This window comes from Bubalus bubalis, chromosome 16, assembly GCF_019923935.1.
Source record: "Bubalus bubalis isolate 160015118507 breed Murrah chromosome 16, NDDB_SH_1, whole genome shotgun sequence".
Lineage (NCBI taxonomy): Eukaryota > Metazoa > Chordata > Mammalia > Artiodactyla > Bovidae > Bubalus > Bubalus bubalis.
In genome coordinates this window covers 63,232,616-63,257,668 of record NC_059172.1, presented here as the reverse complement: position 1 = coordinate 63,257,668, position 25,053 = coordinate 63,232,616, and the positions used below count along the sequence as shown (strand labels likewise).

Below are 25,053 nucleotides of genomic sequence, written 5' to 3'. Positions count from 1 at the left end.
ATCAGTCGTGGGTATATGTCCCCTTGCTCTTGAACCTCCCTCTCTCCTCCCACCCCATCCCACCCCTCTAGGTTGTCACAGAGCTCCCTGCATCATACAGCAAATTCCCACTAGCTATCTGTTTGACATATGGTAATGTATATGTTTCTGTGTTACTCTTTGAATTTGTCCCTCCCTCTCCTTCCCCAACTGTGCCCACAAGTCTGTTCTAGATGTCTGCGTCCCCGTTGTTGCAGGATTCCTTCTGTGTCCAAGGTAGGTAATCAATCCTCTTAAGGGTCCCCAGAGCAGACATTTTGAGTGGACATCATAGAATCTTAAAAGTTGTGTCTTTTTGTGTGCCCCCTCTTCCACTCTTGTATTAGGGCAAAAAATATGTGTTATTTTTGTAGCTAGAACATAGTATGCATTCAAATAGTTGTTGAATGGTGATTGTAAATCTTCAGATCAAAGATCAAATCCAGGGTAATATTCAAATAAAACGTGAAGTTTCAAATAGAAAAGGATTTTTCTAAGAACAAACGTGTATCATTCCCAAACCGTTAGGCAAAACTTCCATTTGGTTTCTAAGTGGAAACCAAACCAAATTTATATATCTTATTGAAATTATATATATCTACTATATACCCATTTCCCAAATTTATTCTTTAAAAATGATAGTTTAAAAAAAAAGCTAAAGTACTTAACACAGTGCACACCTAATAGTAAGTGCTGAATAAATTTTAGCTAACATTAACAAACAAAATAAATGCTAACTAAAATTGCCTCAACAAACTTCTGGCATAATTCAGACATAGAGAATGAAGTAGAATTATGGGTGAGCTAACTATAAAACTAAAGAAAAATCCCTCAAATATGCTGACCTAGAAAAGTCCTATACTAATAACAGTGAACAAACAGCTATAGCAAAACATGTGGTCTGGAAAAGAATAACAATAAAAAGGGTAGAGTAACTTGGGGATGGTAATAATAAAAAAGGCAACCCTGTACAAATTTGTCAGAAACATAAATATTATACTCTAATAGACAAAGTATGATTCATTTAAGATCAAATCATTATTTCTGCTTGAGAAGTCTGGTAATACACACTAAAATGATTAAAGCTGACACTTGGTTTCCATTGGTTTCCAGAGCATTTTTCCATTTTTCACACTGTTTAATTCAGCCTCCATCAGTTAAGGTGTTTTTGCATACCAGTAACATAACCCCCCCCCCCAAATAAACTAGACAAAAATGAGACATAATACATTCTGAAGTAAGGAAGCTCTAGAGTTCACCAGTTTAGCAATTCAGTGACCCATCAAGGTCTCAGAGCTTTACCATCCTCCTGCTCAGCCATCATCAGTTACCATGGATGCTCCCTCATAGTTTCAAGATGGCTACAGCAATCTATCACATTCTTATGCTCCAACATGGAGAGGAAGAAAAATCAATCTCTTTCTCTCTGTCCCGTCTCTCTCACGCCCCCTTCCCTCCCTCACTCTCTCTTTTTAAAAGGTAAAAAGTTTTGCTATAAGTATCTCCTGCAAATTCTCCCCTCACCCCCCACCCCCACCCCCGTCTCATTGGCCATAATTGGGTCATAGCCCTTTCAAGACTAATCTCGACAGAAGGAAGGGAGTTTCCATGGTTGATCTGGGTGGAGCTTGGGTGAACCTTTCATTCTTCTGAAGCACATAGCTAGGAAGAATATAGTGGATACCTAAACCAATCTGGGGTTCTGCTGGCAAGACTGAAGGTGGTAAATAGGCTACTTAGGTACCAACAGTGTCTACTACACAGCCATAAAAATTGGCTCTAAGTGTAGAAAAATCTGACTTCTGGCTAGATCATAGCATTTCAGACCTATCAGGGAGCAGCATTTTTAAGAGGAAACATTTTGAACCTGCATAAATTCGCGATGTATATTGTCCTAGCTCCACACTCCTGCATCTTGAAAACTTTTGGCAATTGTTCCACGTATCTTATTTTAGTAGCATGGCCAGTCCCCAAACAGTAGGCTCTGTGAAGAAAAGAATCCTTGTGAGAAATCAGAAATCAACTGCAAGCGGCTACAGAAAAAAATGAGTTGTTTATAAGCATTTATACCAGGGCTATTTTCATTAATTGAATCAGAAGTTTGTCTAGACTCACAGAAGTGAAGCAGAGGTGTTATTGTAAAGTAGTATGTCTTTCTTTCTTTGTGCTTCCATGGTGGCTCACGCAGTAAAGAATCTGCCTGCAGTGAGGGAGATCCGGGTTTGATTCCTAGGTGGAAAAGATCTCCTGGAGAAGGGAATGGCAACCCACTCCAGTATTCTTGCCTAGAGAATTCCATGGACAGAGGAGCCTGCAAACTACAGTCCATGGGGTCGCAAAGAGTCGGACGTGACTGAGCAACTCACACACACACACACATCTCTAACCTAAATAATCATTTATTGATCAGTTATTTACTGTAATTCTTAAAACTTAAGACAAATATCATATGATGTTACCTATATGTGGAATCTAAAATATGACACAGTTGAACATACCTATGAAACAGAAACAGGCTTACAAACATAGAAATCAGACTTGTGGTTGCTGACGTGGCAGGCATATGGGGAGGGAAGGATTGGGAGCATGGGATTAGAAGATGCAAATTATTATATGTAGGATGAATAAACAAGAGCCTCCTGTACAGCACAAGGAACTATATTCAATATGCTGTGATGAACGATAACGGAAAAGAATATGAAAAAAAATGTCTATACATATGGATAACTGAGTCACTTTGCTGTAGAGCAGAAATAAGCACAACACTGTAAATCAACTGTGCATGCACATGCTAAGTTGCTTCAGTCATCTCCGACTCTTTGTAACCCTAGGGACTGCAGCCTGCCAGGCTCCTCTGTCCATGGGATTCTCCAGGCAAGAATACTGGAGTGGGTTGACATGCCCTCCTCCAGGGGATCTTCCCAATCCAGGGATGGAACCCACATCTCTTATGTCTCCTGCATTGGCAGGCAGGTTCTTTACCACTAGTGCCACCTGGGAAGCCTGTACATCAACTGTATTTCAGTATTTTAAAAAATAAAAAAAAAACTTTAACTTTTTAAATGATGGATCAATGAATTGTGTTTTTCCCAGTCTTAGTAAGTGTTCACTAGCTAATTTAAAGACTACACCTGAGAGGCTTGTTTGGTGATAATCACCTGTCGTATTTATTGCCTTTGTAAGTCTGCTGAAGGCAATGCTTATCAGTGGGAAAATGTCAAAGTTGAGGATACCATCTCTTCCCTGGTGACATGATTCATTTCAGAGATGCACTAAGGCATTTTCTGCATTGTCATAGAGACATCACTGGGATGTGTTGTTGGAACCCAGGGCCAAAATCAAAGAGGAAGGAAAGGAAAGGAACTGATCTTTGAACTCTGCCAAGAGCTTTACCTACTTTTTCTCCTTAATTTACTCTTTACAATGAGTGTAGGAATAAGCACCCCATGTTATAAGTGGAAGACTTAAAGACCATAAAGTTTTAAGTGGTTTGCTAAATTTATCCCATTAGTAAGTGTTGGAAACAGTCATTCAGACTCTAATGTCCCTGGAGCCCCCTAAAACATAATGTGATGATTAACACAAAATATTCAAACGCAAGACAGGTATCTGTTGCTGAATGATATTTATTAGCTTAATAATTTGGGCCTGCCCTTAGCATTAATAAGCTTCAGCACTAGTCACAAGGTTTTCATTCACTGGTGGGGAACTTTTCTTGTTTTAAAAAATGCAGTTAGAGAAAGGGCATCTACTTCTTGGGGGCTGCAGTGACAGCTGGCTTCTCTTCACGGGTGATGGGAATGGTGCGCTCAGGGCCGGAGACCTGTTTCCTTGGTCCATTCACAGTGAGGACCCCATCAGACGACAGGGATGAAGTAATGGCGAGAGGGTCCACGTCAGCTGGGATCCGGTATTTCCTGTGGAACTCCCGGGAGATAAAACCATGTTCATCCTAAACCAAGAGAAGAAGGAAAGAGGTAGATAAGAACAGGAAATAGCATCACTTGTCTAAAACTCAGACATCCTCCTTTCCCTTAGCTGTGGCCAAATGCATGGCAACATGAGAGAAAGTGAAATGGTTGTTCTGTTGGCTCTATGATGGAATTGCCTAAGTGGTCACTCCTACCAATGAGAATCTGAGAGGTTTGAACAGCCAAACTTCTTAGCTTTCCAAGCCCTGAGCTGTGGATATGTTCAGCAGTATTTCCCAAAGGTTTTAGATCAATGTTTGTTGGGCCCACAGGATTTGGAGTATCATCTCGATTTAAAACTTGAATCTCTTAAGGAAGCCCAGAAATTGTCCTGATGCTTCAGGAATGCTCCAGACCAATAGGTATAATAATGATAATAACAGAAACAATAATAAAGACTACACCCAGGAGACTCTGATCTAAATCAAATCATAGCAAAACTGAAACAGCCTGAGGACCTCACACTATACTATTGGATGCACAAGTTACTGTGTTACAACTAATCAGTAAGAAGCAAACTCACTGAAAAACTCTCCCAGAAAGTAATGAGAAGTTATCTCATTCTTTAGAATTCTCCTGAAAAATTCCATCCCTAACCTTTATAACTCATGCATCTCAAACATTTATTTAGACAGGCTGTCAACTGATTTACACATGGATCTAGCATATTAGGAGCTGAGTACAGCTCTGAAATTTAGGCAAACGAAGTAGTTCAGCATTAAGATGGGCTAAAGAGAATTATGCTAAAGCTGAAACTCCAGTACTTTTGGCCACCTCATGCGAAGAGTTGACTCATTGGAAAAGACTTTGATGCCGGGAGGGATTGGGGGCAGGAGGAGAAGGGGACGACAGAGGATGAGATGGCTGGATGGCATCACTGACTCAATGGACGAGAGTCTGAATGAACTCCGGGAGTTGGTGATGGACAGGGAGGCCTGGCGTGCTGTGGTTCATGGGGTCGCAAAGAGTCGGACACGACTGAGCGACTGAACTGAACTGACTGAACTGAAAGAGAAATGACTTCTGGAATACCTAAAAGTCTCAAATTCAAGGGCCTTCCAAGTGCATGCAATTAATACAATTATGTAAAACAGTCAGATGTCTGAAACCACTATTTAAGTCAGTGGTCTTTAGCCTTGACTATGCATTAGAATTCCCTAGGGAGCTTTTTAAAAATCTTGATTTAAATGATTTGAGATATGCATGAGCATTTTTTTTTAATCCCTCTAGTAATTTTAACTTTGGCAAAGTTGAGAACCACTGGCTTAAACAGGAAGTTAACATCCCATCTATCCCTGAGGCAATCAAATCAAAATAAGCAACAAAGATCTGGCCAAAACAACAACAGGTTTATCCCTGTTCCTGACGCCAGTGGCTTAGGACTGGAACGTTGCCGGCCTCAGGGGCTGAGGGCAGTATCTGGCATATAGCATGCCCTGGAAAAAGAGCAGAAGAGAAAGTCAGCTACATACCTGGCGCTCTTCATGTTTGCCATGCACCTCAATCACATCTCCCAGCACCTTGACCTTGAGTTCCTCTGGGGAGAAGTGCTTCACATCCAGGTTGACAGAGAATCTGTCCTTCTCCAGACGCATCTGGAAATAGCAAGGTGGGGACGGGGTAAGAGAAAGGGTAGGAATGTAAATGATACTAGTACAATCTCATCACTGCAGATTTGCTCTCTGTCCAGGTGGTTCATCCTCCTCTTTTTAGCTAAAAATTCATTTTTAAATAAACATGCCCTCTGGCTCAGGGGCATCACCATAGTGGTACCCCAGGCACACCACTTGGTCGTCAGGCTCAAACTTTATTTACAGGGACAGGGAAGGAGACAGGCCACCCAGGGGACAAAGTACAAGGATGGGTCGCGGCGTGCCTTGTGCTGCTTCTCCAAGCCAATGCCTGGCCTTGTCGTTTGTCTGTAAGACAAAGGCCCCTTCTTCTCACTCAGGTCTCTGCCAAGTTTCCCACCCACTCAATCTGGAATGTTCTGCTAGCTCCCATTGTCCTTCCAAAGCCCTTGCCCACTCAGCTCCTGTTTACTCACACTTGAATATTTTTAAACCAGAGTGTTATCTGTGACAGCTTCTGTCACTCTTATCTGTTCACCCCATTCTCCCACCGTCTTAGGACAACTGAGGGGGGGGTCCCTAAAGTGGACCTACATTCTATCCTCATTAGGCTTGGACCCAGGCCAGTGCCCTATCACAACCCTTAGAAACCCGGAAAATCATAGCTGAGGGAATAAGAAGGAAGAAAATAGTGGTTGCTGTCTCCAGCTCCATGCAGCAGGGGTGGAAAGCTCAGGATGAGGCAAGACTGTCTTCCTGGCTCTGAAACGTGAGATGACAGTATTTGTCAGGAGTGTGAGGTGTTAGAAGGGGTGAGCAAAGGAGTCTGAAGGTAACTCTTTCCCTGTAGATTGTTATGAATCAAACCAGAAAGGGACATCCTACCCAGAAGATAAGGAATAAAGAATGGCCTTCATAGTGCATGGAAAATGTAGCAAATAGGATACAGAGGAGCACACCAAATACAAATAGGTGACTGGGGAAGACAGGAACTAGGGGCCTCATCTGTCTTCACTGCAGGACACACAAGTGCCTAAGACATGTAGGACCCTTAGGCATAGATTTAAGCCAGGAGGAAAAGGACAGTGGATGGAGATGCTTCCAGAAGGTTCCAGAATGAACTCTCCTGTCCGGGAAAAGGGGAGACTTACCTCTGAGAGGCCAGTGTCAATCCAGCTGGGTGCCCGCAGAAATGAGGGCGGCCGAAGGTAGAAGGGGCTCAGGGAAGTAGAAGCTGGGAATAGATCAGACTCTAACAGGTGCTCGCCAAAAAACTGGTCAAAGAGGCGGCTGGGAGAGTGGAAAGGGAAGAAGGGGCGGCGGATCCAGGGGTGGTGGATGGCGATATCCATGGTGGTTAGGTGAGTGTGGGGCGTCAGCTGGCTGGTCAGCTCCTTCAGCCGCAGCTGCGGCCAGCCCCTTATATACGCAGTCTTGTGAAGCTTCTGGAATGGTGATGTCAGGAGTTTTATTATCCCAGCTCACCGCCCGTTCATGAGGACTTGTGATTGGGGATTTGGCACAATGACACATACCCAGTACTCACTGAGCTAAGAAAAGAGAAATACAAACGCGCCTGAGCTGGCCAGTGACCTGTCCTGGTCTTGTTTCACTAGCTTTCTGTCCACACCCAATGGCACCCACCCCCACCCCCTCCTCTGGAGTTGGGACTGAGTCAGGAATCCCAAGCGGCGGGCAGTGGGCCCCTCCTCCTCCCCTGCCGCCCTGCATGCCAAGGGAATGGGGCCAGCAGCTATCTTGGGCCTGGGCAGGAACTGGAATCTTCCTAGGCTGGGCCCCAGGGACATTAACTCTTTGTGGGTCCCTAGGGGAAAGCAGTGACCACCAGCATGGCCGTGGCAGGTTTCCACGTGGTGCCCTGGGTTGCGCTGGGTTCAGAGAGGACCCTGACATTCGCGGGGAAGGCTCCTCACCCCACCCCCAAATAAAGGATAGAAAGTTGTTTGCATCTTTCACTTTCCGCGGCTGGCAGAACCTCAAACCGAGGGGAGAGCTGTATGAAGTGGGGTGCCGGTTGTCTGCCACTAGGGAGAAGAGGAGGTGGAGAAAAACGTGCAAACTGTTGGTGAGGGTCTCAGCGAGGCCTCTCCCGGCCGTGGGCAGCAGCCTCTACACGCCGGCTCCCTCCCCAGCCCCGAACCCCAGCTGTCCTGGTGCGGGGTGGGGGGTGGGGTGGAGGTGCAGGGCGGGAGAGGCTTGTGACAGCTGAAGGGTGTGCAGGGGAGGGGACGGGGGTCCAGGCGGCGCGGGTCACACGCTGGTCGCGGGCGCTCGCCGCCCCTCCCCCCGGGCTCCGCACTATTTTGGGTGGTGTAGACCCCGCCCCCACCCCCGCCGCGCCCCGGCTCCACGGCAGCTGGAGGGGTCCCGCCGCGCCTGTTGGGGCCGCACCTCGGACAGGGGCCGCCGGCGCGTCTGCAGCCATGTCGGGCCGCTCGGTGCCACATGCCCACCCGGCCACCGCCGAGTACGAGTTTGCCAACCCGAGCCGCCTGGGCGAGCAGCGCTTCGGGGAAGGTATGGCACGGATGCCACCCCACCCCCCTTGCCTCCCACCCCCACCTCCGGAGATTCTGGGCTGACCTCCCAATGGTAACTGGCCTCCACCCCACTCCGGGCTTAACTGAACTCCTGGGGCGAGTCATCTCCCACCCCAGACTCCCCCCTCGCCGCCCCCTCCAAGCCGGGCGCGCTCCCCTTCCTATTGGCCTCGGTGCAGATGCTGCCCACAGGACTCGGAATCTGCCCCTAAGCGCCCCCCCCACCCCACCCTACCCCGCCCCCCAGGGCCTTTCCCCACTCTTCGGCCCACCCGGACCCCGTTTGCCTTGCTCTCCTCTACCCCAGTGTATCCCCTTTCTCCATCCCTTCTCCCCAGCCGCCTCCCTGTAGCCTGCGGGACCCTCCCCTGCTTCTCCTTCCTCGGCTGCCGCCCTCAGCAGGCCTCCTGCTCTCTCACTTCATCCTCCTTCATCCCGCCCTCTCGCTTTCTCTCTCTCTCTGTCCCTCAGGCCTCCTGCCAGAAGAGATCCTGACCCCTACCCTCTACCACGGCTACTATGTCCGGCCCCGGGCCGCGCCAGCTGGGGAGGGCAGCCGGGCAGGGGCCTCCGAGCTTAGGCTCAGCGAGGGCAAGTTCCAGGCGTTTCTGGACGTGAGCCACTTTACCCCAGATGAGGTGACCGTGAGGACTGTGGACAACCTCCTGGAGGTGTCCGCCCGGCACCCGCAGCGCCTGGACCGCCACGGCTTCGTGTCGCGCGAGTTCTGCCGCACCTACGTCCTGCCCGCCGACGTTGACCCCTGGCGGGTCCGCGCCGCGCTCTCCCACGACGGCATCCTCAACCTGGAGGCGCCTCGAGGCGGCCGACATTTGGACACAGAGGTCAACGAGGTCTATATCTCCTTGCTCCCAGCGCCCCCTGATCCAGAGGAAGAGGAGGAGGCCGTCGGTGTTGAGCCCTGAGCGCCACAGACCCAGCACCCACTGAACCCCTTTCTAGTTCCCGGCCCCTGATAGAAGCAGCTGCCCAGCACCCCGGAGGTAGCCGCATCCTTGGGGGAAGGGAAACGTGCATGGTCACAATGTATGGTTTGGTCCCTTGGGACGTGTCATAGCATTTTTTTTGTTTGTTTGTTTCGTTTAGTTTTGGGTGGAGCTGAATAAACCCAAATCTCAGGGCCTTGTTGTGCTGCTCCCTATTCTGTGGCCTGGAGGAGGGCATGGGCATGGAAAGAGACAAAAACGTCCTCAGTTAGGTGGACCCAACTCCACAGCACTCTGAACTCAAACGTGGATGCTGAGATCACACCGGGAAGCTGACACTGGCTCCACATCAAATTCCTGGCCAGGATTTTCTCACAGTGCAACAAAAGAGAGTGTGATCCTGGGAGGGGAAAGGGATATGTCATCCAAACAGCCCGGAGGGCATTGTCTGAGCTGGTGATTAGAGACACAAAAACAAGGGTCTCCAGACTGTCTGGCCTGTTTTGGGTAGGGGTTGGGAAAACGGCTTTTGGATGCAGAGATGCCTAAAGCCCTGGTCTGCCCACGGAAATTGGCCTCTGATTCTGAGGGATCGAGAATGCAGAGCCAGCAACATAGACACAGAAGCCTCTGCCGTTGTTGCTGAACCACAAAGTTTCCCCAGCCTCTGCCTGGGAGAGAAAGCATTTGTTTCTAGTCGTGATACATCCCAAAGAGAGGAATCCCTGCATCCCTCCACCCAGTCCAAGGGTACTGGTTTGGTGATGACAGCCAGGGAAACTTCCTTTAGCAGTAGAGTCTCAGTACTAGGAGTATGGTGTATTCAAAAAAGCCTGGAGGGTTGACCTCTTAATTTCTTTCTGTAATCAAGAGAGCATGAATGTGTATGATTGGAGGAATGCACAGAAGACCTCCTTGACCCCAAATACATCTTTTACTAGGTTGTAATGGACATCTGAAATTATCCCATTAAAGTGGTTGGTTGATTCTTAACTTTTTAATAGACCCTTTTGAAAAAATCTTACAAAAGCAATAAATCCTCTTACCAGAAAAATACACATGCTCTGAAATGTGGTACACAATTTGAACAGGTTCACACAGCTCTTGAGATCCATTTATATGCCCTCTTAAGGATCTGTGGACTCCCAGGAAAAGAACCCTCACTTAAATAATTCAATTCTTGGTTAAAAGATTGCTATCTATTAAAAACTAAAGCATGCCTTAGAGAAATAACGATTGATACATTCTTTTGTTCACTCATTCAACAAATATTTATTTAACCCCCAAGTAATATGGCAGGGAGGTTATACACTGTAAATATAAATTTAAAACTATGCTCCTTTGCTGTCTACTCTCAAGAATCTTAACATCTAGTTGAGAAGAAAAATAATTTTAAAAGGATCCTCTTTAGACTTCTATTAAAACAGCTTTGCTTTGATCTGTTTTATAATTTTACTTGAGCTTCATTTAAAAGAAAAGTTTCCTTAGCTAGAAAAAAATTGCAACCTCTGATTTTGTCCAAATCCCCAATCCATTCAAACACTTTGAAGATTCTTAGTCAACTTCTGGGACATTTTCAGTGACAGAGAGCTTAGAACTTCATAGTAGCTCACTTCATTTTCTTTTTGGACACATCTGTTATAAATTCTTCCTTCTATTGAACCAAAATCTGCATTTCAGTAACTTTTTCCCACTGGTTTTCTTTCCCAGTAAAACATGCCTAATTCTTTTAACCATATTTTATAGGACTTTCCATACCACATACAACTCAGACAACTTTCTCTTGAATACACTGCCTCTTGAAGTGTAACTTGAAATTCAACATGTAAACCTAAAACTGTTATTCCAATCATGCACTGACTGGTACATATTTCAGTGGAATAATCAATACCCTTGTTTATCACTCTGCTGCTGCTGCTGCTAAGTTGCTTCAGTCGTGTCCGACTCTGTGCAATCTCATTGACGGCAGCCCACCAGGCTCCCCCATCCCTGGCATTCTCCAGGCAAGAACACTGGAGTGGGTTGCCATTTCCTTCTCCAATGCATGAAAGTGAAAAGTGAAAGTGAAGTCGCTCAGTCGTGTCCAACTCTTAGTGACCCCATGGACTGCAGCCTACCAGGCTCCTCTGTCCATGGAATTTTCCAGGCAAGAGTACTGGAGTGGGGTGCCATTGCCTTCTCCAGTTTATCACTCTAGACTTCTATTAATGCTGCTTAAAGTGTATCAGGTTTTCTGACTGCCACAACACAGTGCTGGTTCCTTTGGAGTGCGTTTTCCTTTAAATTAGAGAAAGTAGCTGAAAAGGGACCAGATTATGAAGGGCTTTGAGTACCAGGCTAAGAAGTTTGGGTAACAGGATGAAAAGAATACAGTTAATAGTAGAGTACAGAGTGGTTTGCCAGGGAGAAGCATGGCCATGAAATAAGAGGCTAGTGCAATGGTTTAGCACCAGATAATAAGGTAACATGCTATACCATCTAACAATTAGCTGAGAACAAAAAGTAATAATAATAACCATAGCTAGGACTTACTGAAAGGGTCCCATGTGTCAGGTCCTGTATTAGAGTTTTATATACATTATCTCACTTAATTTTCACCACAATCCTGTAAGGCTGTCACTCTTTTTATCCCTGTTTTTCATAAAGAAAGAAGATGGAGGAAGAATGAAGAGTCCAGGGTACTCTCTGTGGAGTACAGGGCTGAGTGCTAGATTCTGAACATCCTTAAGGGACACACAAATAATTGGGCGTTTAAACAATACACTAAAGATGGAGTGGGAACACTGCAGTCAAGCCGTATAGGTTCCACAAATTCTCCAAGAGTCCCTATTTTCTACTAAGGAATTTGCTCAACTACATCCTACTTGCCAATGAGTGTGGAATGAGTCTAACTTTGGTCATTGGAGAAGCTGAGTTGAGATTAAATGGAGATTCCATAGTTCTGTACTGACAAGGGAGAAGTGAATGGTTAAGAAGTGCTGAGATCACTCCAATCATAAAATCAGAAAGGGCATTAAGTAATGAGTTCAGTCCTCCATTTTCACAGGTCCTAGAAAAAAAGTGATTTGCCCACATTCATTCCACTAGCAAGAGAGAACACAAAAGGAATACATTTCCCTAAATTTTAGTTTCCAAAAGAGTCCAGTCTTCAAACCCAGATTCTGGACAAGGATGATAAGAGACTGATACCAGTAACCATCAAAGTGAAACACAATTAAACCTGAGTAGTGCTGGGGACACATAGGTAAGACTTTTATTATAGAGGATATATTTCAATGACAGTGTGATGTAGTAGAGAGACATTTCCTAAGGAAACCCAGAACCCTTTTCTATCTCAGGTTTCTTTTTACTGAAGCTTGAGACTCAGAGTTGACACTTCTCAAAGCAGCTCCAAATCCCGAAGGTGAGATCGCTCTCACCTGGACCTCGTGTGTGTTCCTTTACCCTCTGGCTGGAAGCAGTCACCTGGGAATCTTTCCAGCAGGTGGCTTCCAAAGTCCAACCTGTTAGGTTGAAATCTGACACTGGCAGAGAGTCCCCGGGAGCTGCTGCTGAAAGCTGAACCGGGAACCAGGAAATGCACAAGCCTCTTTCGGTGGAAAAAGAGCCGGGCTCCCCGGGAGACAGAGCACCATGGGAAACCAGCTCTGCTGTGGGAGAAGCTGGTGAGTAGGGGGAAAGGTCAGAGGGCAAGGTCTCTGCTGGTGGACCCAGAGGCCCCAAGGATAAGAGAAAGCCTGCGGGTAGTGCTCTGCCAACTCCCACTGTCACCTTCTTCACCTGGCACCCCCAGGAGCAGCACCCCATTCTCTGCCCCCTCCTTTCAGGAAACCTCAAAACCACAGCCAAGGCAGCTGCCTGCCAAATGACGAGGACAGAAATGGAATGGTGAATCGATGTTTTCTTCTGTTTGTCTTCCTCTTCCTCCTCGTTCCCTTTATTCTCTTCCTTTCTCCCCCAGATAATGGTAATAACTTGAGAACTTATTATGTTCCAGGCACTTAATAATCTCCTTTAATTTTCCCAACAATTTGGAGGGAGGTCCCCTTACCCCTTCTGTTTTACAGCTAAGAAGCTAAGGCTCAGAGAAGTTAACTAATTTGTCTGCGGTCACATGGCTAGTAAGCAAATAAACCAAGATTCCAACCCAGACCTGTCTGACTTCAAAGCCCCTACTTTTTTTTTTTTTTTTTTTGGTCTATACCATACAGCATGTGTGATCTTAGTCTCCCAACCAGGGATGGCATTCTCGCCCCCTGCATCGGAAGCATGGAGTCAACCACTGGACCGCCAGGGAAGTCCCTCAAAGCCCATACTTTTAACCACTACATAATACCATCTCCACAATCAAGTAAATCAACTGGAGAAATGTTTATTTAAAAGGGTAAGAAGTGAGGAGAAGGAGAATATCCATGGAATGGTTTGAATATAACTTTCACATTTGTTTGCTCTGTGAGAAATATTTATTTTAAAGGGTAGAAGTGAGAAGGAGAATATCTAAGGAATATTGGAATATAACTTTAACATTTGTTTGCTGTGTGACCTTAGGCAAATCCTGTGACTTCTCTTCTTCCTCATATATAATGTAGGTAACACTAGATAACACTACTTATGTTGTTTAGATCACAGACTTGAAGAGCAGATAATATGGCAAAACCTCAAAATAAATGATTTGTCTTTATTGTTCTTTTCTAGTATTATCATCACTGTTGTTAAACAGCAAAAGTTTAGCGAAGTAAATTTTCAAAATTTAATTGACTTTATTGAAGGGCTCATGAAGAGGTAGCATCTTATCTAGCGAGTAGAAAGGAGCTCTGAGAATCTGTACAAAATGGAAGGCTTTCATAGGCAGAAGAGGGAGGGGTCAGAGAAGAGCAGATGACCTCATTTTCCTCTGGGCAATGGAAAAAGTCTATGTGACAGACTACCCCACTGGTGCTGACCAGATAATTCCAAACTGAGCATATAAGACTATGTTCCCGGGGAAGGTTGAAACTCCAGTTAGGCTAGGTATCAAGCCATGGTTTGATGATGTGAGCTCAGCACAAGCCACACCCTTCAAGGCCTGTTATTTCTTTTTAACACTATAACCCACTGGACCTGGTTTTATCCTGTCCACCTCTTTCTTCTATACTATTCCAGGCCTGCATCTGTCTTGAGGGTATCCTGTTTCTGAATAAAGTATCATGTTTAGAGAGATAGGTGAGGTACATTGAAAAGCACATTGGATTCATGTTCTGTTGCTACTATTCATTCATGTATCCATTCACTTGTTAAACAGATATTTTTTGAACACCTATGTGTACCAGCCATAATGATAGAGTCAGAAGGCAAAGTAAAAATAAGAAATTTGGTCCCTGCCTTCTTGAGTAAGATACCAAAGTTTTAGGTCCCTAGTTGGCTCATTTATAAAACAAGAACAAATAATTTTCCAGAATATTGTCAGGATTGAAAAAACAAGTGAAGCACTTTACAACTCTGAAATATCCTATAGACATAAGACATCTAGAAACATAAAAAATCCCAGAGGAGGGGGTGTAAAGTGTCTTTCACTCCCTTTTTTCCCAAGTTTTCATATCCTTCATGTTTGGTTATTTCTTCCTCTGATGATGGTAGTCAGAGTAGTCAGCTTTGACCATTGCTCATTATATACCAGCCACTTAGCTGAGTATTTTACATCTATTTTTTAATTTAATTTTTACAGTAATGCCATGAGGTTTAAGGGCTTCCCTGGTGGCTCAGAGGTTAAAGCATCTGTCTGCAATGCGGAGACCTGGGTTAAATCCCTGGGTCAGAAAGATCCCCTGGAGAAGGAAATGGCAACACACTCCAGTATTCTTGCCTGGAGAATCCCATGGACGGAGGAGCTTGGTGGGCTACAGTCCACGGGGTTGCAAAGAGTTGGACATGACTGAGCAACTTCACTTTCATGAGGTTTAATTTCTATTATTATCTTCATTTAATTAATAAGAAAATGGAGGGACTTCTGTGGCAGTCCAGTGGTTACAACTCCTTGCTTGTATTGCAGGGGATATGGGATTGTTCTTTGGTCAGGGAACTAAGATCCTGCATGCCATGTGGCACAGTCAAAAATTTTTTTTAAATAAATAAAATGAAAATGGAAGCCTCATGAAGTAGAAAACTTGCTAAAGACCATAGACCTAGTCTGATACTGTCAATCTAAATCTAGAGCCTGGCTAGAAACACTACACCAGATAACTAACCAAGATATATATTTTTTCCTCTTGAATATTAGTAGGATTGGATAAATATTGTTCTTCTCTATTTCTCAAACTTCTCTATTTTTCAAACTTCCAGAAACTTAAAGGCACTATGACAATTGAAAAGACTTTTATAGAAATTTTTTTTCTGATTACAAAAGTAATACATATTCATTGTAGAACATTTGGAAAATACCAAAGAGCAGAAAGTAAGAAACAACCACAACCCACTCCAGTATTCTTGCCTGGAAAATCTCATGGACAGATGAGCCTGGTGAACTAGTGTCTGGCATCGCAGAGTCGTACACAACTTAGCAACTGAACAACAACAACACACAATCAGGCAGATGGTGATTTGGGGAAATAGTTCTTGATGGAAATGTGACATAAAATGAAGAGTGAAGTGACCTAGCAATATGGAATACAGAGTTTTGTAAGAAATTAACATTTGTGTATAGAATAATAATTGCAAATATTCAAACAATAAAGTCCATGGCTAAAGAAAAAAAAAAAAGAAACAACCATAAATATAAGCACCCAGAGATGACAGGAATATTTCAGTGTATTTCCATGTAATCCTTTTAAAATTTTTATATGCATAGTTTTTATTCCAACACGTATTAGCTTTTTATTATCTTCATAAAGAGGAAAAATTTCCATGCTATTAGGTGTTCTTCCAACATCTTTCTTAAATTGATGTATGATATTCCATTGATTGCAGATGCCATTTATTTAGTTAGTTCCCAATGTTGAATATTTCCTATTTTTTGAAATTATAAATAATGCTATAATAAATATCCATATATGCACCTGATTATAGGTTAGAACTGCTACATCAGTGGTTACATACATTTATGTTTAAGGCCTCTCATACTTATTGCCAAGTGCATTCTAGAAAAATTGCACCAATTTTTATTCTTACTACCAATATAGGAGAGTACTCATTTGGTTTCCTTAATTCTGAGCTAAAAATAAAATCCTATCACCCACGAGTCTAACTGAATATTCCATCTGGGTTCATGTCCCGGCATTGTGCAACATCCAACTTGGGAACAGGCTCTGCTCACTAAATCTGAGTCACCCAAGTGGATCTTATTTTAGAATTATTATTTTCTTTATCCGTTTAAGTAGAAGTAAGTAGGAAGAGAGTAGTGACCAGGGGCAAGGACTTAGAGGCTAGGATTAGGCTATGCTTATGCAATGGTAAGAGAAAGGAAGAGCTGAAGTGGCAGAAGAGGAAGTAGACAGACCCAGAAATAGTTTCAAAGCTTTTTTTTCTGAACCACCTGTAGAGTTTGGATGGAGACTAACTGCTCTCAACTCAGCAAGCTGCATTAAAACCAAAAATCAAACCAAAACACGAACCTCTGTCAGATATGTGTGGAAAAATCCTAAGTTTTCTACAGTCGTAAAATGAACATGATTTAGGAGTCCTCTTCCCCCTTTCTTTTTAATTAGCTAAAGAAGGAAACTTCCTTGGGGAGACAGAAGTCAGACAAATAGAGTTGGCTCTGGTGAGAGCTGGAAATGTACTAGCAAGAAAAAGCATCCGGAGTAAGCTACGAAGTATTCAGCCTATTTCCTCAGACAAGTGTTGTTCTCTGGCCATCAAACAGTTGACAATCATGTAGACATGCTGGCTCCAGCAGGGACCCTAGGGGCTCAGAAATAAGTATAAGAGAGCTGTCCTGCAGGGAAGGCAGTGTAGCTGAGTCACTCACCAAATTCAGAGCTTCCTGGGCTGTGGACGTCAAAGGTTAAACTTCTCTCTCTGTTAATAAGAAACAAGGACAAAGAAGCAGGGATGGAGGTCACCTGTCAGGAAAGGGCTTTGTGGAGGCTTAATTAGTCAACCCTGGTTGTGGCAGCTTCTGTGACTCCCAGGATAAGAATCCTGGGTTGACAGACCCTGAAAAAAAGAAGCGAAAGGAAAAGCAAGAGGGTCTCTGAATCCAGGAATATCCCCTTATTTGGCAGGATTCCCTTACCCTCTGCTGGGATTAGCCTGTTAGACAATCCCAGAATAGCCCTCAACCCAACTACATCCCCGGCATGTAGCGCCTGCTTGCCTGGGGCTATATTTTGGGTTTGGTTGTGTCAGTTGTACCACTCCACCTTCCAGAACCATCCCCTTGGGAGAGGTGTGCTACCCTTGAGAAATGCTTTGGGGCTGGCTCAGGGTGAATCTTTGTTAGAGGGAGGTGAGGGAAAGTCATCCCACCAGAATGTTAAGGAGACCACAGAGCAAAGGATGCAGGAGGGAAGACAGAGGCCAGGTTCTTACACATTGGCGATCTGTTTTTCCTTTCACAGGAGCTGTACATCAACTTTACAGAGGAAGAAGAAAATAGGTAATGGGAGTTGGGGGTGGGGAGTGCTGGGGGGAGTGCAAATTAGAGAAAACAGAATAATAGAACCAGTGTCTTAAGAAAGGGTGTAAGGTGGAGCAAGGCTAAAAGGAGATAGTCCACCAAAGAGATCTTTAGGTTACTGTGTTCCAGACCACCTCTGAAACTCTGAACGTCATCCTTTCCATTATCTCAGAATGGCGAGGTTGGTTGTTCATTCTTTCATTCATCCAGCAAAAATTTACAGAACACTTATAGTGTATGTGGAGCACTCTGCAGGATGTGGAGGAGGCAGACAAGCATGAGGGGAAGGGTACACCGAGGTCTGGCCCTAGAAGAGCTGAAAATCAAGTTTGAGAGAGAGATACACATAAACAAAGAATCATATTGCCATGCACCAGTGCTCCCAACAGCACCACACTCAGGCTGTTACAGAAGGCGGGAAAACACCCATATTGAAGGAATAATAGCAAGTTTATAAGGTGGAAGAGAAGCAGGAAGCGTGCAGAAACAGGAAGAGAGAGAAGAGAATGACTTTATGAAAAGTGATCAAATGTTTGCTGAAGCTGAGCTCTTACCACATTGCACTGTAATAGTCTGTATACTTTGGTCTCCCCTAGTCGACTGCAAGCTCCCTGCAGTGGAGAAAACAGCCAACTCATCCTTCTATCCCCAGAATGCGGACACAGAGCCTGGCATACCGTGGGCTCTCAATATATAATTGTTTTGGGGTTTTTTGTTTTTACTTTATTTTGGCTGTGCTGGGTCTTTGTTGCGGTGCGAGGACTGTGTTATGGCACATGGGTTTAGCTGCTCCTCTGGCATGTGGGGATCTTAGTTCCCTGACTAGAGATTGAACCTGTATTCCCTTCATTGGAAGGCGGATTCTTAACCACTGGACCATTAGGGAAGTCCCAACATAAAATTGTAAAATTATGTTAGGGGCCGCTGAAACATAAGGATGGAAGGTATTATTGGCAGATCGTAAAAGGGCCAGGTTGTATACTCTGCTAAGGAGTTTGGATGTGGGAATGGTGGAAGTGAGAGATGAGAGGAGAGTCACGGAGATTAGTCAGAAGCCCACCGTCATAGTTTAACAGAGATTTGAAGAGGGCAATTTCAATAGAGACAGAAGAGAAAGCGGATTAAAGTCGGATTTCTTCCTCTCAGGGAGCCAAGCAAGACGAACAGTGAGGCGGCAGCGGCAGCAGCCGCAGCATGAGTGGTGGCGGCAACTGAATGACACGAAGGTAATGACAAGCCTTGGTCCCTCCTAGGAGACCGTTCAGACCTGGCACCCCAGGACTCAGCTTGTCCAGCCTGAGACAGAGGGGGAAAGGGAGCAACCAAGCCAAGAACCTCCCTTAATGCTGTTCGTTCCTCTCAGGACCACGACACAATGGGACACACGTACGAGCAGGTGTTAAGGCAGCCTGTGTCTCAGGAGAGGAGTCGTCAAAGCCTCAGGTCGGAGGAGGGCAGCTTGTATTATGCAGACATTCAACTGTACAGACTTCCCCAGCCACGCTCTGTCCAGGAGGTGAAGCACCTGCAGTTAAAAAATGCTACAGAGTATGCGACCCTTCGCTTCCCCCAGGTCACACCTCGCTATGACAGCAAGAACGGGACCCTTGTGTGAGCCCTGATGGGGGAGGTACCTGTTGGCATCATTTGATCACTACGGCTTCGGGGGACTGGCTGGCGGCCTAGGAACAGTGGACACCTTTTAGGGTTAAAGAACTCCAGAGACCCTGGAATTGCAAACTCCCAGTCCTGTGCTCTGCCTCGGACTATCTCTTATTTGCCACCATTAGCTTAGGGTCATATTTGAGTTACTTGGGAGTGGATGGAGTTGTACAGAATGAGGGCACTAGGTTGAGTGTGCAAGAAGGTGGGGTTTTGACCCCTATCTTTGCTCCTGGCCTCTGGGAAAGTGCAGAAAGAACAGGTTACCCTTGAAGCACTTGCACTTGAGCTGACTTTATTGGAGTTCATTTGATGGTGTCCCTTCTATACACCTTCAGCTCCAAAGCTGAAGAAGAGATGCTCTGGGAAGCATTCAGAGCTTTTGTACACAGCTCCTAGATCTGGGTTGGGCAAATTCCTCAGAGGCTGGGTCAAAAGGGTCCAGACCCTACACAAACAAGTGAGGGCAGGGACTGAAGTATGGAGCAAGCGTTTTCGGACCATCGATTGCAAGGACGTCAAGTCACTGATGTCGACAGCACTGCGAGGCCCAGAAACTTCCCCTTAAGCTGGACTGTTTTCTCTCAGGGATGCGGAGCCGTTAGGATCAATAAATCGCATAAGGAACCTGGTTGGTGCGTTTTCTTGGGTGGAAGTCTGCGAGCTCTCATTCAGCCTCAGGGCGGTAAGGAAGACCAACCACTTTCCAACACCCTACCGGCTGCTACAGAAGCAGAGCCCCCCGGGTGCGGTTGGCAAGCACTGAAGGCTGCTTCCCAGCTGCGAAGGCGGAGCTCCGGGGCGGGGTCTGGGCCGGTAAGAGGTGGGTCGAGTAGGCAGGGGCAGGGTTCTGGGAATCAGGAGGCGGGGTCCGAGCCAGCAAGAGGCTGGTCTAGACGGGCAAGGGGCGGAGTTCTGGCCCTCAGGAGGCGGGGCCTGGCCGGCAGGAGGCGTGGTGAAGGCTGGCAGGCAATGCGCTCTGGGCCATTAGGAGGCGGGTCTGGACAAGCAGGGGGCGGGGTCAGGTCCGTAGGGGGCGGAGCCCGGGAGGACGAAGGCTGGCTCCCGCCCGCTGGAGGCGGATCGGTCCAGGCCGGGCTCTGCCGTCGCCATGGCAACGGGCACGCAGAGGCGACACTACAGCAGGAGGAGGTGGTTCTCAGAAAGGCTGGGGACGGAGATGCGGAACCAGACACATCGACGATTTAAAAGGTAGGTGCTGAAAGGTGGTGTGTAGCTGGAAAGTATTATCATCACCGGTTAAACTTCCCAGATCAGAACTGGGGGCAAACGGAGGGGTGAGGGTGTGGTGGGAAGGAGGTGGAAGTTTCAGATTCCAAACCCTCTCAGAGCTTTTGCAGGTTCTTAAGAGTGCTGTCCTTGAGTCATACTTTCAGAGCTTGAAGACTTCCCTTTCTCAAGCTGTACACCATTCTCCCCAAATACCGCGGGCCCTGGCTTTGTTCCTGGGAGGAAAGCTTTCTTAAAATGGATAGAGTATTGAAAAATGGAATGGCAGCGGAAAAAAAAAAAAAAAGTCAGAAATAATAGGGTCAATTTCTTAGAGTGTTTGTGGGAATTTAAAGCACTCGGAAGAGTTCATAGTATGTGGACAAACGTTGGCTCCTGTCATCATCATTATCACCGCTATTATTTTCTGTGTCCTCCAGAGAGGATTCAGAAGACGTGGCTAGAACCCCGCCTGTGCTACTGATCGGCAGAACAACCCACTCACCTGTTATGAGTTGTGGATAATAAAATGAACTCTATTTCCAAGGGTTATTTCAAATAAAGTTGATATAGGTAATAGCCCTTTCTAAACTTCAAGTGCTTTATAAAAATGTCTGCCTTGAAATATAAGTGCTCCCATTCTAGGTTAAAACTGAATTCTTGAGGATGCAGGGAAAAGTGAGTCAGAAGCAGAGCTCCTGGTTATTTCTCCTCTTTGTCTTCAGAATCCTTCCTATGGTTTTTGACTTAATGGAGGAAATGTTCACATATTGAGGTTTGAGAAAGTCATTCCAACTTATAGATGATTTAACTTGAATTTTGTGCTAACTAAAACAGCCTGCTTGCAGCTTATCAAACATATATTTTACATCTGTTTTAATCGTTATAGAAAAGGGTGCACTGACTAGAAATACAGAACATGCACGTTAAAAATAAAGATTAAATGCCTCTCTTCCTGGGACACCAGTGCTGTTACTTCTTCTATGATAAGATCCTCTTCCCAAGTGCCAAGGCCAAACCGACTTCCTGTGTACATGCTGATCTGTTTTTTTGAAAACTTGAAGGAACGAATCTCTGACTTCTTTGATGTTCTTTGTTCCAACAAGATTTAAAACTGTGCTGAAAATCATGCTTCTCCAGAGCAGTTGCTTAGATTTATTTGAGAGGCTATCTCTGGGTTATAGTCCTCAGGTTGGCTCAAATAAAATTCCTTTCTACTCTTATTATAGATTGTTTATTGATTATTTCTGTCAACAGAGTGATACATTTAGGGTAGAGGGAAAATGCATTCTTGCTTGACTAATGATAGGGAAGCATTTGTTTTTGCTTTTTTACTATTAAAACCTAAATGTTTAGTATTTAAAATGCCATTGGGATAGCTCTGTTGTAATTATGGTATCTTGGGCTGGATTTCCTGCTAACAGGGGTCCTATTTTTTTATACTTCCAGATGACTTAAATGAGGGTTAGTCTGCAGTAGGAACCTGACCCCTCTACATAGGTTTAACTTTTGGAATTTTTTTTCCTGACCTGTATTTTTGCCCGTATCTTTCCCTTTCTATCTTAAGGTGGCTCTGATCTGGTTCTTCTGGGGATTCTGAAGATGGGTACCCAAGTGGTTATGAGACTCTGTAACTCCCTGCTGCCAGCAGAGCCCTCCGTAAGTTTCTGGCATTCTATTGAGAGAAGTGTGATGACGTTAATGGAATTTCAGTACAACTCAACAACTGGGGGATTTCTCCATCAGGATTCAGATCCTGGAACAAAACTGTAATATGTTTGCTTTCTTTTCTAGCTTCCCCTTCTTGTGGAAAGACTGGCTCACTTGATTATTATCTTTTTCTGGAATTAATAAAATCAGGCAGAGATTGAAAATTTCAAGCAATTAATCAAAAAGTCCCATGGACAGAGGAGCCTGGCGGGCTACAGTCCATGGTCACAAAAGTGTTGGACGCAACTTAGTGACTAATAGCTGCAGCAGTCAGAACATATGGGTTGTTTAAAAGATTTCAATAACATTTATTATATAAACAATGTACATGAATCATAGAGAATTTAGGAAATAGTGCATTTCTTTAAAAAACATAATCCTTCCATATAGAAGCAATCCTGTTATTATTTTAGAATATTTTCCTCTGTTCTTTTTTTCTACATATATTATTTACGTATTTGAGATCATATGCTCATAGTTTTCACCTTTTGCTTTTTTGACTTAATGTTTATTAACATGAAATTGCTAAAATGTTTGTTTGAATATGAATACAAATGTTTGGTATTCATCATAACAGCTGTAATTTTCTTGACCATCTCTTTGTTGCTGGATTTGTTGGTTCCTCTCCCTGCGTTGTAAATGTGTCAGTGCTTAGTCGCTCAGTCGTGTCTGACTCTGCAACCTCGTGGACTGTAGCCCGCCTGGCTCCTCTGTCCATGGGATTCTCCAGGCAAGAATACTGGAGTGGGTTGCCATTCTCTTCTCCAGGTGATCTTCCCAACCCAGGGATCGAACCCCGGTCTCCTGCATTGGAGGTGGATTCCTTACAAACTGAGCCACCAGGGAAGCCCCACATTGTAAATAACTAACTGATTTTCTCATTTAAGACTTTTTTCCCTTAGGATAGAGTTCCAGAAGTAGAATGCTAGGTCAAAAGATGTGGACATTTTAAATAATAACTTACTTTTTAAAAGAGGAATTGCAGTGTTTGATTTTGTATACATTCTTCAGAAGCAGAGGGACATCAGTTGGGAGATAGGAACGTCCTTGTTAGAAATGGGGCGACTTCTTACAGTGAGACCCAGGGTCCTGGAGGAAGATTATTTCATAATAGTGGAATTAGTCATGAGCAACCCTAACGCTTTATGAGTGGCAGACCAGAGATACGTGGGCATTTACAAGTCTTTTGTGTAATAAGAGAAAAACTTAGGGTCACATCCAAAACATCCACTAGATGGCGCTAGTCTTAATCTAATTTTTTTCCCGTAGGATAGCTGGCAAATAACTTTTAAAAATGTGAATTTTTTAAATGCGTGTAGGATATATTTGCATATCTTCTTCGGTACAGTTTATATTAAGCACTAGCATCTGGTGATTACTTTGGCAACATCCTACTCTAGTCTCACACCGTTCTGTCTCTTTTTTCTTTTTTCTCCCCACTAAGTCTGTCACAATCGCTCTGTACACTCTGTCCCCATATATTAATACTGGATTCTCTGTTTTACTATTCTTCCTTTTACTATTCTTCCTTTCAGTCTTGTTTCTTGCCTCTGTGCGTGTGTTTATGTGTAACTGTAACTTCTTGAAGTTTTTGCCAAAGAATAGGACCTGGTGCTCCATATGCATTTAATGAATGTTTAATGAAAGACTGCATTAGTGAAGGAGAGGAAAATATAGGAGGATACTAGAAATTATTTATATTTATCTTCAAAATATAGTGAAAGAGACAAAAAATTCACATTCCTAAATGAACTATAAAATACTAACTGATATAGTATAAGAGCATGCTATCACTTTAGATTTTAAAGAGAAGAAGCCAGTATTTACTGAGCATATACTATACGCCATGAAATATTCTTGGTTCTAGGCATAAATCAGTAGCGAAACATACAAAACTCCCTGCCCCCACGGAGCTTACGTTCTGGGCAGAAGGGAGGCTGACAATAAACAAGTAACTATGAAACTCCAGTACTTTGACCACCTCATGCAAAGAGTTGACTCATTGGAAAAGACTCTGATGCTGGGAGGGATTGGGAGCAGGAGGAGAAGGGGACGACAGAGGATGAGATGGCTGGATGGCATCACCGACTTGATGGACGTGAGTTTGAGTGAACTCCAGGAGTTGTTGATGGACAGGGAGGCCTGGCGTGCTGCAATTCATGGGGTCGCAGAGTCGGACACGACTGAGTGACTGAACTGAACTGAACTGATTATCAAACTGAACTGAGTATCAAAGCTGGTGACGGATGTTAGGAAAACAAAACAGGCAAAGAGGTCTGGGAATGCTGACATGAGAAGGTGGTATCATTTTATGTAGAGTGGTCAGGAAAGGCCAAAAGGATCAACACATTTAGACCGAGACCTGAAACAAGAGCAGGGAGGCACCGTGAGTTATCTGGGACGTGAGTGTTCCGGACAGATTACGATCAGCTCTGTCTTGATTTGAACAAAATCAAGAGTGGTCAGAGGAGTTTTCCAGGAAGAAGTGGAACTTGAACTGCGCATCGTGAAGATTTGAGTGGCAGAAGTGTGGAAACTTCTAGGCAAAGTGATAGTCATGAAGGTATAGAGGTGAAAATGAGCCTTGTGAATCTATGAGACCGTGGGGAGCTGACAAAGTGAGTATAGGCAGTGAGGAGGGGGAGGCCTTAAGCTGGACGTGAGGGATTTATATCTGACACACTAGCAGAAGTCAGTGTTTGAAGATGTTAAAGCAGTTGAACAGCAAGATGAATGTGTTGTCTAAGGAAGATTAAGGGATGCAGACTGGCAGAAAAGCCTGGGGATAAA

At 44.7% G+C, this 25,053-nt stretch overlaps 4 protein-coding genes across 8 annotated transcripts in view; 3 read left to right on the top strand and 1 right to left on the bottom strand.

Annotated features, from left to right (window-relative positions):
- Positions 1-3,626: 3,626 nt before the first annotated feature.
- On the bottom strand, positions 3,627-7,123 carry CRYAB (crystallin alpha B). Its single transcript, XM_006065260.4, has 3 exons — positions 6,712-7,123; positions 5,462-5,584; positions 3,627-3,970 (listed from the first exon to the last, which is right to left on the bottom strand). Exons 1-3 carry the CDS (start codon positions 6,910-6,912, stop codon positions 3,767-3,769), a joined length of 528 nt encoding a protein of 175 aa, XP_006065322.1. The 5' UTR covers positions 6,913-7,123; the 3' UTR covers positions 3,627-3,766.
- Positions 7,124-7,667: 544 nt separating this feature from the next.
- On the top strand, positions 7,668-9,264 carry HSPB2 (heat shock protein family B (small) member 2). The gene is made up of 2 exons (XM_025266901.3): positions 7,668-8,098; positions 8,593-9,264. Exons 1-2 carry the CDS (start codon positions 8,005-8,007, stop codon positions 9,045-9,047), a joined length of 549 nt encoding a protein of 182 aa, XP_025122686.1. The 5' UTR covers positions 7,668-8,004; the 3' UTR covers positions 9,048-9,264.
- A 3,310-nt stretch (positions 9,265-12,574) lies between these two features.
- On the top strand, positions 12,575-19,954 carry C16H11orf52 (chromosome 16 C11orf52 homolog). 3 transcript variants are annotated; one of them, XM_025266899.3, is made up of 4 exons: positions 12,575-12,733; positions 17,603-17,640; positions 18,808-18,887; positions 19,025-19,954. In XM_025266899.3, exons 1-4 carry the CDS (start codon positions 12,702-12,704, stop codon positions 19,274-19,276), a joined length of 402 nt encoding a protein of 133 aa, XP_025122684.2. In that variant the 5' UTR covers positions 12,575-12,701; the 3' UTR covers positions 19,277-19,954. The 3 variants fall into 3 exon arrangements, with proteins under 3 accessions (XP_025122684.2, XP_025122683.2, XP_045018934.1); XM_045162999.1 differs by lacking the exon at positions 12,575-12,733 and adding an exon at positions 12,764-12,956; XM_025266898.3 differs by lacking the exon at positions 17,603-17,640 and having other exon boundaries at positions 12,588-12,733.
- Positions 19,955-20,284: 330 nt separating this feature from the next.
- DIXDC1 (DIX domain containing 1) overlaps positions 20,285-25,053 on the top strand; it is a 79,332-nt gene continuing 74,563 nt past the window's right edge. For 2 of the 3 annotated variants that reach the window (XM_044929754.2, XM_044929752.2), the window contains exon 1: positions 22,121-22,212. Coding sequence is in view for 1 of the 3 variants with exons in the window: in XM_044929756.2 (XP_044785691.1) it covers positions 22,156-22,212 (57 nt within the window). In the remaining 2 variants the exon portion in view is untranslated. Of the gene's footprint in view, positions 20,536-22,120; positions 22,213-25,053 lie in introns of those variants that run through there. The other variant, XM_044929756.2, reaches the window with a different exon arrangement.

Excerpts from the sequence above, each read along its gene's own strand:
- HSPB2 (XM_025266901.3), top strand. The coding sequence starts at position 8,005 with ATGTCGGGCCGCTCGGTGCCACATGCCCACCCGGCCACCGCCGAGTAC. Across the intron at positions 8,099-8,592 it reads CGAGCAGCGCTTCGGGGAAG|GCCTCCTGCCAGAAGAGATC; the intron begins GTATGGCACGGA and ends TCTGTCCCTCAG.
- CRYAB (XM_006065260.4), bottom strand. The coding sequence starts at position 6,912 with ATGGATATCGCCATCCACCACCCCTGGATCCGCCGCCCCTTCTTCCCT. Across the intron at positions 5,585-6,711 it reads TTGACACTGGCCTCTCAGAG|ATGCGTCTGGAGAAGGACAG; the intron begins GTAAGTCTCCCC and ends TGCTATTTCCAG. Across the intron at positions 3,971-5,461 it reads GCAAACATGAAGAGCGCCAG|GATGAACATGGTTTTATCTC; the intron begins GTATGTAGCTGA and ends CTCTTGGTTTAG.
- C16H11orf52 (XM_025266898.3), top strand. The coding sequence starts at position 12,646 with ATGCACAAGCCTCTTTCGGTGGAAAAAGAGCCGGGCTCCCCGGGAGAC. Across the intron at positions 12,734-18,807 it reads CTCTGCTGTGGGAGAAGCTG|GGAGCCAAGCAAGACGAACA; the intron begins GTGAGTAGGGGG and ends TCTTCCTCTCAG. Across the intron at positions 18,888-19,024 it reads GGCAACTGAATGACACGAAG|GACCACGACACAATGGGACA; the intron begins GTAATGACAAGC and ends CGTTCCTCTCAG.